We start from the raw sequence: 14,151 nt of genomic DNA on the forward strand, positions 1-14,151 counted from the left end.
CTTGATACAGTTTAGCATTAGTCTAGCATCAGTCAGACCAGACAGAGCCGAGTACCTGTAGCTCTCTGGACAGGGCCATGCCAGAGATATCAATAGGCTGAGGGCTGTAGCCATGGCTGGGGTCATAGGTCGCCTGGAATGCAGAAATATAATGGATTTAGGAGCCATCATCTCATTGCATTACATTAAGGTCATTTAGCAGACGCTCTTATCCAGAGCGACTTACATGAAATAGGTTACAATTTTATCCATTTATACAGCTGCTTATTTACTGAAGCAATTGTGAGTTAAGTACCTTTCCCAAGGGTTCAAGAGCAGTGCAGTAGTGGGAATTCGAACCAGCATCTTTTTGGCTACGAGCCCTGCTCCTTCCCACTATGCCACACTGCTGTCCCAAGAAGGTCTCATGTGTCTTTCAATTGAACAATATCTCCGTCCTCTTTCTACCTGTGCTGTCTGTGATATCTTGCGGGTCTTCTTCTTCTCAGTCTTATCCTCCTCTCCGTCCCTGGCTTTGTCTATGGTCCACTCCCATGCAATCATAGCTTTGATGGACTCCTTGATGGGCCAACGGTATATTTCCTTGTCCTGAAAGCGAGACGGTGAATAAACATTAGCCAGTTCAACATCATGTCTTCAAATCAAACTTGCATGAGTGCAGGATTAGTGTACTAAGGGATAGCCTTTGTGAAATTCCAGTAACAGTGCATAGTGATAGGTAACCAGGACAGAGGTGATGGAAGTGAACTGAAAGTTAAGCATGTGGTAGTATGGGACCAAAAGAACACCGTGTGAGAGAGGGTGAGGGAGACACTGGGACTAACCTTCTCAGAGAAAGTCTTATAGGGTCTCAGCATGGGGTGAGTCTTGGCATTTTCATCCAACAGCTCTCCATAGGTCCAGTTATTCTGGATCTGAGAGCAAAGAGGACACATTTTCAAAACCATTGCCATTGCAAACAATCAGTAACTAATGCAATCAAAGCAGTAAGACCACCACTGTTAGCACAAAGAGATTTAATTGCCTTTGAATCACAAGAATAATAATAAAAAACTGCTTTTATTTTTGCAGTCATTGCGTGGCTACTGCAGAATAGAGGCTGAGTACCCTTTGTAATGCCTGCAATTATTGTCAAAACAATGAAACTGACCTTTTCAAAAGCCCACTTGTCATGAGTGTATTCGGCATATTTATTGATGAAGCCATCCAGTTTTTCTGGGATGATGGTACTATAAATGAGCAAAGAGACTGCATTTTATCTCTGGATCAGATGAAATATTTCACGACTGACCAATGGGAAATTTTCCTGAACATTCCACCCCAGCAGTTATGAATCTCACAGACATTCTCTCCATATATTTCTCCATCCAGTAATAATCCAGTGTGCTATTCCCTCCATTGAAGCCAAGATGTCTGTCCATCACTGCTACTCTTTCCCCTCCATCACTCCCTCTTTTAACTGCAGTCTGCCATCCTGCACCCTTACTTTGTGGTCTCCACAGGTTTGGGATCAAAGTTCCCCTCAGCGTCCACGGAGGCTTTCTTCTCGGTCTTGGAGGAGTAACTGGCGTCCACGTAATCTGGGGGGATGGCCCCGGCGATGGCGCATATACAAGGCATGGCGATCTTAAACAGCTCTGCGTCAAACTTCTGCAGAGGGGGAAAGAAGAGGGCAGACGGTCAGTTGTGCGTGGCTCCTGACATGGGAGTCCCTCTCAGGATCTCTCTCACTGGACCTCATATGTCCGGATTCCTGCCATAATCCTACTCTAGGGTCAGTGTGACAGATTGTCACTGTATCAGAGCAACCACGTCTCTGTCTGCATGCTACTACTACAGCTCCAAACAGCCCGAGTACACTCTTGTATCGGCATATCAGCTCAAAGACAGGAAGTGCACCTTGTGAGCCAGCGACTCGAAGATGCCCCAGAAGAGCTTGCGAGTCAGGTGCAACTCCTCCTCTGACGAGACTCCGAAATTGGCCCAGCCATTGGGCAGGCAGTAGTACTTCCAGCAACGCTCGTAGTGATTGGTCAGCAGCTACAAAGATCACAATAAGAAAGTCCTCATTAACAGTCACTACTAGTAATGCAGCCATGACAACAAACACTGTGTGTTATGAGCACTATGAATAATTACTATTCAATATAGTGTTAACATAGAATAAAATTTTATTCAGAATAACACAACACAAAGTATCAACACACCTGTGTGAATTACTATTATTTAATATTGATATTATTATTAATAGTAAGTCAGCTACTACCTTTTGTAAAAATAAAAAAATAGATTAAAATAAAAAACAGTACAATAGTACAATTATGTGATTATGTGAGCAGTATGCACAATTAATCCATAGGCATCACACCTTGAGTGGCATCTTGGCATACTCATTAAGGATTGGGACATCAAACACCAGCCTCCTCAACAGGTGTTGAAGCATTGAAGGCCTCAGGTACCTGGGAGACAGACAGGGAAGGGACAAGCTGAGAGTCCTGCTGTTACATAAGACCGCATTCCATACCAGCAAGATTCTTCCATCATACATTCTGACAGTCTCTAATACAAAATACACGTTTAGCAGGATGAGAGGAATGGAGCAGAACCAGGCATCCACAAAAAGGTGACCAGCAAAAAGGTCACAGTGATGCGCAGAGGAGGCGATCAATGAGAAGGTTACAGTGGTATGCAGAGGGGGAGATTGGTGAAAAGGTTATAGTCACAGTCACGGGCCCAGGTTGGTGGGACTCACTTGCAGAGTGACATGAGGCACTCTTCAATGACGTCCCTCTGGGCCTTGGTGAGCGAGCGCCCTCGGGACAGCCTGTAGATGGTGTGCAGCATGGAGTCGATCATGATGGCACGGTGGTCGGTGCCCGCAAACAGCGGGGCGCACTTGGTGATCAGAGGCAGCACAGCCAAACACAAGTAGCGGTTCAGGGCCAGGGCCATCTCTGTGGTGCTGAACGCCGCCTGGTGGAGAAAGGGGAAATTGCAGTTATTACTGAAGTATAGCTTCCCAACCTGAGATGGGTGACTCCAGTCCTGGAGAGAGGCAAATCTAATCAAAGATATAAAATAGACAGACAGACTCAGAAAAACACACACGGATCTTCAGTGCAGCAGAGGTAGAGGATGGCAATCTCACCGTATCAAGTGAAGCAGCTGCCCTCATGTCCGGCAGGAAGCCCACCTCTAGCACGTGCAACAGGAAGTCCTGGTTGTCGATGCCATAAACTCTGTCCAGGAACAGCACCATGGGAGCCTTGTGGTCAGGCACAAAACTGGCTGACATCTTCGGCTCGATGATGCTGCCGTCTGGATGAATAAGGGAGATGGGCAAAGAAAAAGAGGAGACAAATGATGAGAACCTTGAGTTGAATCAGAGGACAGTCCAATATATATACAAAAATTCCTCACAGATTTAGAACGAGACATAGCATCCATTCATTCCTTTCCTTTGACCAAATTCTTCTGTCTTTATCCATCCCCCAATCCCCTATTCCTCCATCCGACACTGGCTAGAATCACTTCACAGCGCATGAGCACTAGCTAACTTAGCAACAGCTAAATGATGACGCAAGCGATTTCCCACAGTGTTTACTATTTCCAATACACTTCCTGCTCTCCTCCCCACTTCTTCCTTACCTTTCCCAAAGGTGGGGATCTGGACAGGCAGGCTGATGACCCCCACTAAGTCCTCAATGGGCACCAGGGACCTCAGGATGGCTCTGATTCTCAGAGCCTCACCTTTGCCAGCTTGGATCAGCTGCAGAGAGAGGGCGAGCAAACGTCCACATGTAACACACACATACATGCAGGTAGGACTCAGTGTGATCCTCAGCACCACCACCACTCAGCCCACTTTGTTATTTTTGATCATTTGTTTTTGACTCTGATCCAAAGATCTGTTCTGATTGACTGAAAGGTGTTCTGGCACACCATTTTAACTTCTGTTGTTCTGGGTGCTGTTGTTCAGAAGATTATAAAATGACTTATGAAATGGTTAAGTCAGCTTTTAAATATTGACCACTAATCTGCAAAGCTGGCTTCCCTAAATTTAAAAATCTTAAATTAGAATTCTGTTTTAATTAACAAATGATATTTTGGCAAACATTAGTCATCTCTGAGCACACTCGTCCGTTCAGAGGGAGCAAACATAACTCTGCCATCATTTTGCAGGCTTCTGAATGTTATATCTCTCAACACAACACCCATGATCCGTCTCAGGTCTGACCGGAAGAGGGGCGGGGTCCTCAGACTGCTTCAACTCACATGCATCTCAGGAGCACAGCGGCCCAGCAGATCGATGAGGGCAGAGTAGAAGGACATGATGGCGTTCCCTAGATGCACCCTGTTCTCCTCCTGCTGCTCCTCCCCTCCAAACCTGCCAGCCAATCAGAGGAGAGAAACATGCATGCCTGAGAAAAGGCAGGTCAGGGGTCAGCTGTTTCAGCATGAAGAAAAACATACACAAAATACAGCCTAACCCCTCCTAACCACTTTATTAATCAATTGTAAGAGGGATACGAGCAGCCCTTTCAGCATGTGAGCCTGCTCCTCCTCACTCTTACATGGGGTGGCGTCGGTCTTTCTTGACAGTAGGCCCATCCCGGGCGGGGTCCTCTGAGATTTTGATGGCCTCCTCGATGGCAGCCAGCAGCCCGTTCCCTCCCTCCCCTCTCAGGGCAGGGCCGAAACACTCCGGCCTCCGGATCAGCAGACGCACCACCACGTTGGCGTTCTCCTCCACGCTCTCTCCTAGCAGGGCAGAGGAGAGAGGAGAGAGGACGATTTGTTGCTGTCACTCAGAGGTGCAAACAAACCACTGCTCTCGCCGTTGTAGGTACTGTAATTACTGGACCTGGGGAGATTGTACTGGGAGAAAACATCCAGATTCAGAGAGACACGCGCAGAGGCGCACACTGACCATTGACGAAGACAGCGAATCGGAGGAAGTCGAGGTACCGCTCTCCGCCGCAGGGGTTCCATCCGATGTCCGGGTAGCCCTTCGACAGCAGCATGGGACAACTCTGAAGCCCACAGCCTGCCAGATACTTCACCACCTGGGAGGGAGAGAGGATATATGATATGATATGACCGGTGCCTTGTCACTAATGTCACATGACTGAGGCGTCTGTGCCGGGCAGCAGTGCATCTGACCTTCTCCAGGTCCTGCTCCTGTAGGGCCAGGGCCAGCTCGTTGTTATCGATGCAGGACGCAGCGGCCACGTCCAGAGGGGTGGAGCCTCGCATTCCTGCAGGACACCAGGCATTCAGCATACACACCAGCAACATCTGCTCACCCACAGACCTGCTGTATCACTCAGTGGTCAGTTTTGCTGGGGCTACTATGATTATGCAATACTGCAATCTGTGTAGACCTCGTGTTAATATTGGTCCTTATCCAACAGCGTCCCTCACCCAGACCGATGCCACTGTTCTGGAGCAGGTAGCTGAGGTGGTCAAACATGGACCGCTGGTTCTGACGGCTGATCCGGCAGAAGTAGCACAGGAAGCGACAGCAGTTGGTCACCATTCGCGGGAATCGGATCTCCTGCAGAGAGAGAGAGTGAGACAAAGACAGAGTGAGAGACTGAAAGAGAGAGAGGAACACTCAAACGCAGTTGTTTCTCTGGTCATGAAATGATCCAAGTCCTTGTTAAATGGACATTGCTAATCATTACTATGGAAAAATAATATGCAGCAGTGTCCTCGCTTTATAAAAATCACATTTGTATACGACTAATAATTTCATAGTTGCCCATGGTCAGTTCTTGTAAGAGCATTTACTTTGGATTTGACCTCAAGCAAAAATAATTTGAGTTATCAAGCAAACAATCACTGTTATTGTTATTCCTTGCAGAGTGCAACTGTTTCCTTCTTTATTCATCTGGTTGACTGATGTGAAAATAATCACTGCACTAAAGAAATTCAAATAACGAATGAACTGAATGCTGGAATAAAAGAGAAACGTCTGAAGATGAATGGCTGGCCCAAACAGCAGGCATCAGGCATTCTAAAAGAACAGAGCTGTAAAAAATGAGAGAGGGCACCTTGGAATCTCCGCCCCCCAGCACATTGACCATGACTTCCATCACGGTTTCGTGCATGCCCAGGGCACGCATCAGGTTGGGGTGCTGGTAGAACACCTTGTTGTTCATTATGTTCCTGTGACAGGAAGAAGAGTTTCACCCAAATATTTTAATTGTTCACATCTTCTGTATCCCCCCCACTGTCCCTGTGTATAGCCATATATGCTCTGAGCATTTACGTCCAGTTAGTAAATTACCTTACTTCACATTTTCTCACCAGAAGTCCTTAAATAGATGCTTACAGGGCAACTCATGCAGTTTAAATTTTACATGCAATCCACTTCTACAGCTGGATTACTACTGAGGCTGTTCAGACCTTGATCAAGGTTATCACAACAGTACTACAACCATTAGTAAAAGTAACGCTCCGCCAACTACACCGTCACACTGCCACCCCATATAACCTCCTCAAGGGGACACAATATACTTCAGCCTCCTGACCACCTGACCCCCCCGACCCCCCCTTGTGCCCGGACCCGATGCTCTGGATCATGAGCCTCTCCTCCTCTGGTCCCATCTGGACGATGAGCAGGGAGCGGATCTGGCCCAGGCACTCCAGCAGGTCCATAGTGTCCTGCACGGACACGGCGTTGATGGTGTAGGCCTTGGGCAGGGCGCGGATGAGCTCCCCGAGCCCATCGTACTGCCGGTGCAGCAGGCTGAACATGAGGCGCACCAGCTCCGGGTTCTGGATGAAGGATTCCTGGGCCCAGTGGATCATGGTGTGGGAGATGAGCTCCTGCAATGTGCCTAAGGGGCAGAAGAGTGATCAGAAGGAGGAGAAAGGAGAAATTAACTCTTGTATCAGTCAAATAACTACATGTGTGTGTGTTGAGGAGTGTGGATGTGTATTCTACCTGATTTCCAAATTAATTTTACTATGAAATATACAATACTGTTTTTTAACTTTATGATCTGATTACAATTCATGCTTTTAGTGTGTACACTTAATGTAATGCAATTTTTACAACATTAACATGGTTTTGTACCAGCTATAATCTTTCTCATTTAAAATGTACCCTTTTTTGTTATGCTCTAATATTAAACATTACTGGCGTTCCCCTGTTCTGAAACTCTATGTTTTTCAAAAATAATATGACCTAGCAACTTAAATCAGCATGCCATAAAGGTATCTTCAGGACATTCTCACAATCAAAACCATTCAGAGCTATTCTGGACAGACTCAGACTCATAAATTAATAACGCATGGTCAAAATGTTCTATATGATTATGATCAATTGTTCTGCAGGCGTACAGAAAGCTGGCACAAGGCAGATAAAACCTCAGCTCCAGTCAGTCTAATTACTGTTTTCTGATCTATTCAAATCATAGTCAAGATGTTTGTTGCAGATGACAACAATTTCAAGAAAATATATAAGCACCATATTATACCATTCACCCCAAAGCAAATTGTCGGTCTGCACATTTTTAATATCCATTTGAAATTAAGCAAATTATTTCTGGTTTATCTTCTCCTGCTCACAGGAGAATACATGGACTTTTCTCTCTGTTAATTGTAGTAGATAAGCACAATCAAAAATGTATTTTTTTTGTTATTTTGTCTTTTTAAGCATGGAGACAGAGAGAGAGGGGGTCTCACTAGGTTTTGGCTCTTCCTCAGGCTCTGGTTCCTCTTCCTGCTTCTTCCTGCGGAAGCTCCTGACCTTGTCCACCAGGCTGAGGAGTCTTCCACGCAGCGACGTGTCCACCTCTTCCTCCTCCTCTTCCTCTTCGATATGCACACCTAAAAAATGGAAAGAGGAACATCATCGTTTCTCACGCGGTCAGGCACGGCTGCAATAGTCCTCAGTGTCTGACCAGGTTTAGTCAGTGCAGTTCAGGATGCATGTAGAGCGTGAAGCCACACTGACCGCAGTGAGTCAGCAAGTCATTGTGAAACGCCTGCAGGGCCTCTCGGACTTCCTCCGGGACAGGGCACTCTTCCTCTTCTGGACAATTTTTGAAGTTCAGGAGCATGTTGATCTGGAGACACACACCCACCCACACAGACAACTAGTCACAGTTTGCACCTTAATGAATGTCTTGGGGTATTACTGCATTTCTGCATTTCACCCAGAGCAGACGACAAATTTTGCATTCCTGAGATGATGCCTCCTACTGTCAGACATTCACAGCCTCTTGTGCACCATGTTACTGCAGCTGTTTCTCTCTGCTGTTCTCTGCAGTGCTGACTGCCAAGAACTCAGCAGCTACCTCCCACAATGGCTGCCAAATTCTCGGCAGTCAGCACAGCCACATGCAGTAGACGCGGTGGAGTGAGTATGGTACCTGCTCCTGCGGAGGCGAGCGGAACTCGCGGGTCTTTCGGGCGGTCTCGGCGGCGCTCATGGTGAACGCCTGCATGAGCTCGTTGTAGCGCTGGCGCTGGTTGGTCTGCACCTGGCTGACGAACTTGTCGGAGAAGGCGATGATGGCCTCCACTCTGTGGCGGAGCTCGCAGTCACAGAAGTACTGAAGGAGAGTGCACATCTGACAAGAGAGGGGCTGGGGTCAGTGCAGTGTTGCATGATGGGAAACAGCACTAACACTGTGACAAAATAAATGAGAGATCTGGACGGAGTGTTTCAAAGCTATGTGTTTAACATTTGTCATGAAAATCATAAATAAGAGAGAGTAGAATAAACCCAAAACACAAACACAAAAAACTGAAACTAAAAACAGTAAACAAAGGTATCTTAATAATTCTGCCTATCCACAAATACATATCATACCAAAAAAGGCCTCATCTATATTATACATTGGCACTTTGATTAAAAGCTTCCAGAAATGTATTTCAGGCATGTACAAAATTCAAACAGAGAGGAAGAGAGAGAGAGAGAGAGAGAGAGAGAGGTCCGAGTGAGAAACACTGACCTGCAGTTTGACAGACTCAGGCAGCTTCATCTGGAGCAGTCCCTCTTCCAGACCCTCCTTTACTTCAGCCTCAGGTTCGCCGGCTCCAGCCTCTTTCTCCTTCTCCTCTGCTCCCTTCTCTCCATCCACCTTCTCCCCCTCACCCTCCCCTTCCCCCTCTTTTTCTACATGTTCCTCTTCCAGCTCCTCCTCCAGATCCAGCTCCTCTTCCTCATCCTCCTCTTCCTCCTCCTCCTCTCCCATTCCTTCGTCCTCCACCTCCCCCTTGTGTCCTTCCTCCTCTTCCTCCTTGACCTCCCTGCCCTCTTCCTTGGAGGTGGTCTTCTGCTCCTCCTCTCTCTTCCCGCCCCCGTCCTCCTCCGTCAACGCCTCCGCCTCCCTGCCGAAGACGGTGGGCTCGATCATCTTCAGGATGTGCTTGACGTCCTCATCGTCAAAGATGCCCATGATGAGCAGGGTGCTGATGAGCTTCAGGATGGGCACGAAATGGAACTCCACGCTGCCCCCTACAGGGTCCCGCATGGCCTGGCCGCCGTCCTGCACGGCTTCCGTCAGCATGTTGAGGGCCTTGGTCTTCAAGACCTTGAAGGGGAGAGAAACGTGTAAATGCCACGTGGTGGTAAGTACGGGCAGTACAGTCTGCCTATCATCTGATGCAGACAAAACACCCACCTCCTCAGCCAGCACCTTGGCTCCCCTACCTAGTTATAACACTAAAGTCTTTCCTATCAGGAATATTACTGTAGGGCATTATTGTGCTTGTCTCCTCTACAGTGTTATTTATGTGCCCTGATCATTGCACTTCTGTACCTTTGCTTTGTTTGTATTTTTTTTTATTTTTACAAAAAAAAAATTAAAAAAACATTTTGTTAGTAGCTCTTCAGTTTTTCAAATGTTGTGTAACATACTCAGAATGCAGAGAGCCAATCTCTCCCCTTCCACTCCCACTCTCTCTGAGCCCCGCCTACCTGCAGGGGGATGATGGGGCTGAGGGTGTAGACGTCAGGGTCCGTCCCCACGAAGCTGACGGGGGAGAAGTGCAGTTTGGGGCGCAGGCAGGTGGTGAGGCCCACCCCCGGCAGGGCATGGTCCTTGTCAGCGTCGGAGTAGAGCGTGATGGTGCGCGTCTCGTCCGTCATGGGCACGATGAACTCCTTGTTGGTCATGAGGCGGGCGCGCTTGGCAGACTCCAGGTGCATGCTGATGAGCAGGTCGTAGTAGCCGCTGCGCATGGGCCCTGGCAGGTAGGTGTTCTCGATGGCGTAGAAGAGCTGGGACTCGTCCACGTGGCTGCACAGGGCGTGGGCCACGCGGTTGTTGCCCAGCGCACAGACTGCGCAGTACAGCTTCAGCGTGTGGTAGTGGAACTTCAGCATGTCCAGGCGCTCAGATAGCTCCAGGACATCAATGCACCTGGACAGAGGGAGGGAGGGAGGGTAAAAAGGGAGAGAGGAACAGAGAGAGGGGGAGATTGAGGCAAGGAGGGAGGGAGGGAGAGAGGGAGAGAGGGAGCAGACAATTCTGATTTTGCTGAGACAAAATCAAGCTTTTTCAAGGATTTCAGATGCATTCTGATCTGAATAACCCCACACAAATATTTCCAAATGTTACTTCTTGATGAATGCTTCAGTCCATGACAGTATGCAACTACAGTTCAAGGGAAAGTGTGCACTTCAGTAACAATGCTTGCTTTCAAAAATTCCACTGACAGAGGTCAGTATTCAATATAATATTTAATATAGCAACAATAAGCTTTATTACTACAGTGCCCTTACAAGGCACTCCAAGACCTTTCCAGCAAAGGACCATAAAAGTAAAAACACTGCTACAGTGCATGTAAAAAGAAGTCAAATATCTAAAAGAAATTTTAAATGAAAAAGTTTTAAAACTAAGTTTTAAAAGATGAGTTTTTAAAAATCACATGAAAGTAGAATTGATCTGTGCAGCTCTGCTGTCCTCAGGCCCCAAAGCTGCAAAAGTTAAGGGCCTCTGAGGGGAAGGGGAGGTCATGCTTTGTCTTTAGATGGGTTTTGGACACAGAGAGACAGAGCCTTCATGAATGTGAATGTGAGAACCGGCAGAGGGATGTTTTAGTAACTCAACGTTGTAATCAAGGACTATACCATTCAAAGCCTTAAAAGTAAGCAATAAAACCTTAAAATCTTTTAAAAAGCTAACCAGTGGCCAGTGTAGAGAGGCCGAAGTCAGGGGTGATATGTGTCCTCTTGCTCATTTTGGCTAACAGGTCCCACAGCAGCATGCTGCACTAGCTGCAGACAGGATTGCGTAACGTGGGAGTGGGAGTGCTCCACACTGACCGGTTCTCCTCTGGGATATGAAGGGCCATCATGGTGAGGGGCTCCCGGCACTCCACCGACCAGCCGTGCCTCTCGCTCACACGGGCTGTCTCCGGGGCCAGGAAGTGGTTGGGCATGCGGCTCCAGATCACCGGGGTCAGCATCTGGACGTCCAGCCGGGGAGGGCACTGGGGGACGGGGTTCTTGCGCTCGCTGCGGAACATGGCCGCCGAGATGGGCATGATGTTCTGACGGGAGAAAGAGAGACAGCCTGAGCCTGAGCCAAGGGAAGGAAACAGAGGTGAGCTCTATAAGATATAAGATATATGATAGGAGCAATTATGAGCAAGACAATGACACAGAGGTGGTGTGAGAGAGAGGGATAGTGAGAGAAGGATTGTAGAGAAGCGACACACAGGAGAAATACACACACACACACAAATACAGAAGGGTGAACAGTATGAGTCAGGAAAGAAAAAAGATACAGCCTTTCAGAGATGGCAATGTGACTCTCTGAGACTCTAACCTTGAGCTTCCCCAGCTCCACTTGCAGCATGTTCTGACTGGTGGGCTGAACGAACACTGCTGGGAAGAGCTTGGTGTTGGGCTCCACCTGAAACACAGCACCTCAGCGTTACACGGTTACACCCGCACAACGAAAAGTTCAGGGACGCACCGCATGGACACCGTACCACATCCATCTCACCTGGTAGAAGGTGTTGACCTCCTTCCCATTGGCTGTGAAGGTCATGAGGCCAGTGTCCAGGTCCAACAGGCAGCCAATCAGAAGGTCCTCCTGACTAATACGAGTCTGCTGGGAGCTGTTGCTAAACTCCCCTCCCCACACCATGTAGCAGTTACTGCGCTTCATACTGAGAGGGCGGACAGAGAAGACATGTTTCTGCTCAAAACGTGTCAATGTGCGATGGTCTGAATAAGTGCATTGTGTCAGAATGTGTGTGTGTGTGTGTGTTCATGTGTGACAGCATGGTGTGTGAGTATGGGGGGTGTATCCGTCTGAATTCACCTTACATGGGTTTTGCCCTTGAAGTATGTTCTTGTGTATGCGCGTGCACCTGTGCCTCAGCTCACCTATCATGGATGTTGCCTTTGTCATCGCCCACGGTTACAGTGACGTTACGCACTTTGCTGAGGTCAAAGTGGCCGTCATACTGGTGATAGTCGGGGGTGACCCAGCCCACCCAAACACTGCTGGGCTCCTGGCCTGCGAACACACGCACTGCATAGTAGTACTGCAGAGAGAGGGGGAGACACGGAAAGAACACACTTAACAGGGACACATGCACAGCCTCCTCTGACATTCCGGTAAGATCTAAACTATTTCCTATTTGAAGCACCTCACTTCAAGGCTGACTTCAGAGTATAACACAGCAGATGAAGAGCAAACAGAAGCAGAAGTAAATCATTTTAACAGCTAAACCTAATCTAAGCTTCCTAGAGATGGTTTATTTTTTCAGCATTGTCCCTAGTGTGTTTGTGTCTTGTGTGTTGAGGTTTTGTGCTGTGGAGTCTGACTGCATGACTGAGTCCCAGAGTGGGCCACCTGACAATCCTAATGTTGCAAGCTCCTGAAGCATGACCAAGAGGATGGTGAGTTCAAAGGTCACACCGTGGTGGTGTTGAGAATGATGTCCATGTCGTCGCGATCGTCAGGGACGACGTCCTCCATCAGGCGGGGCATGGTAGGAACCACAGGGGGAGGAGCGATGAACGCTGCCTTCTTGGCCTTGAAAAGGAACCTGGAGCACACGCACACAGTGTCAGTACACACACACGCGCACACAGTGTCAGTACACACACACACACATATATACACCCTGTACCACTCTTCTCCCCTAGCTGTAGTCCACATCTGTGCCTTTACTAGTCAGCACTCCCTGTGCACACTCACAATCTTTGCTTTTTCTATATCACTGCAGAGCATTAGTGCACTTGGCGTTAATGTTTTTTTATTGTAGCACTTCTTTAGGCATTAGGCTGCCATTGGTTATCACAGTACTGTGTGACAGAGTGACACATGTTCTGATGGGGTCTGCTCTATTCTGTATGTACTGTTGTTCATGTGGCCTGGTATGTACTTTGTACATTTGCTTCATGAGTACACACGCAGACATACACAAAGTGATTCATGTTCATGCAGAATTCAATTAACGTAATGCCATTTATGCTTGTCGTAGAAATGTGACATTCTTTTCTTCAGTCTCCACTGTGGAAAAAAAATGCAACTAAATCCTTTCTTTTCCTTCTGCCCTGCTCTGAAAGGAGTAAGTCCATCACTATGAGTCAGCCCTCCTTTTCTGAAAACGCTTTGAGATCCGTGAAAGGCCCTATATAAACATAATCCATCATCAGCCATTATCCCTCCTGCCTCCTCTCTCTCTCACCCTCTCTTCTTGCTCTTCTCTGTGGAGGCGTCTTTCTCGTTCTCTCCCCCTTTGCTGCCCGGGATCTCCTTCGGCACGGAGGGCTCCTTCTCCTTCTCCTCCTGCTCCTTGCGGCTGGCCGACTTCTTCAGCATCTCGAACTCCGAGTTGGGGTCCACCTCCAGCGCCTCGTCCTCGGGGATGGTGAGAGCGCGGGTGAGAGGCGTGGTCCCCGCCGGCACCTTGAAGGTCTCGTGGAACTCCACCGGCATGCTCAGCCTGAGGAACAGCAGGTCCGTGTTGGCGTTCTGGGAGCCAAAGGTCTTGTGGGTCAGCTTCAGACAGGGGGCACTGTCCACTGTCCCGTCCACACGCGAGACCTGTGAGGAGGAGAGGGTGGTGGGAAAAATGAGATCTAAGTAAGTACAACTAAGTGTAAAATATCTAATTAGTTAATGGAGTTCTAACTAAGTATAAGAGATCTAGCCAATTATAAGAGAT

At 48.0% G+C, this 14,151-nt stretch overlaps 1 protein-coding gene across 1 annotated transcript in view; it reads right to left on the bottom strand.

Annotated features, from left to right (window-relative positions):
• The window catches only part of LOC118774323 (ryanodine receptor 1-like), a 78,055-nt gene that overhangs the window by 39,218 nt on the left and 24,686 nt on the right, over positions 1-14,151 (bottom strand). Inside the window, exons 30-57 of the mRNA XM_036523602.1 lie at positions 13,672-14,030; positions 12,897-13,026; positions 12,359-12,519; positions 11,973-12,138; positions 11,793-11,879; positions 11,288-11,514; positions 9,938-10,382; positions 8,970-9,551; positions 8,385-8,585; positions 7,967-8,078; positions 7,696-7,839; positions 6,572-6,845; positions 6,057-6,171; positions 5,425-5,557; positions 5,164-5,258; positions 4,931-5,066; positions 4,575-4,761; positions 4,276-4,387; positions 3,649-3,769; positions 3,149-3,318; positions 2,753-2,973; positions 2,369-2,459; positions 1,900-2,040; positions 1,487-1,650; positions 1,151-1,229; positions 825-914; positions 448-588; positions 56-133 (exon numbers count right to left, since the gene is read on the bottom strand). Of these exons, the coding sequence (XP_036379495.1) occupies positions 56-133; positions 448-588; positions 825-914; positions 1,151-1,229; positions 1,487-1,650; positions 1,900-2,040; positions 2,369-2,459; positions 2,753-2,973; positions 3,149-3,318; positions 3,649-3,769; positions 4,276-4,387; positions 4,575-4,761; positions 4,931-5,066; positions 5,164-5,258; positions 5,425-5,557; positions 6,057-6,171; positions 6,572-6,845; positions 7,696-7,839; positions 7,967-8,078; positions 8,385-8,585; positions 8,970-9,551; positions 9,938-10,382; positions 11,288-11,514; positions 11,793-11,879; positions 11,973-12,138; positions 12,359-12,519; positions 12,897-13,026; positions 13,672-14,030 (4,962 nt within the window). The remainder of the gene's footprint in view (positions 1-55; positions 134-447; positions 589-824; positions 915-1,150; positions 1,230-1,486; positions 1,651-1,899; positions 2,041-2,368; positions 2,460-2,752; positions 2,974-3,148; positions 3,319-3,648; positions 3,770-4,275; positions 4,388-4,574; positions 4,762-4,930; positions 5,067-5,163; positions 5,259-5,424; positions 5,558-6,056; positions 6,172-6,571; positions 6,846-7,695; positions 7,840-7,966; positions 8,079-8,384; positions 8,586-8,969; positions 9,552-9,937; positions 10,383-11,287; positions 11,515-11,792; positions 11,880-11,972; positions 12,139-12,358; positions 12,520-12,896; positions 13,027-13,671; positions 14,031-14,151) is intronic.

The sequence above is a fragment of the Megalops cyprinoides genome, chromosome 3 (genome assembly GCF_013368585.1).
Source record: "Megalops cyprinoides isolate fMegCyp1 chromosome 3, fMegCyp1.pri, whole genome shotgun sequence".
NCBI classification, from domain to species: domain Eukaryota; kingdom Metazoa; phylum Chordata; class Actinopteri; order Elopiformes; family Megalopidae; genus Megalops; species Megalops cyprinoides.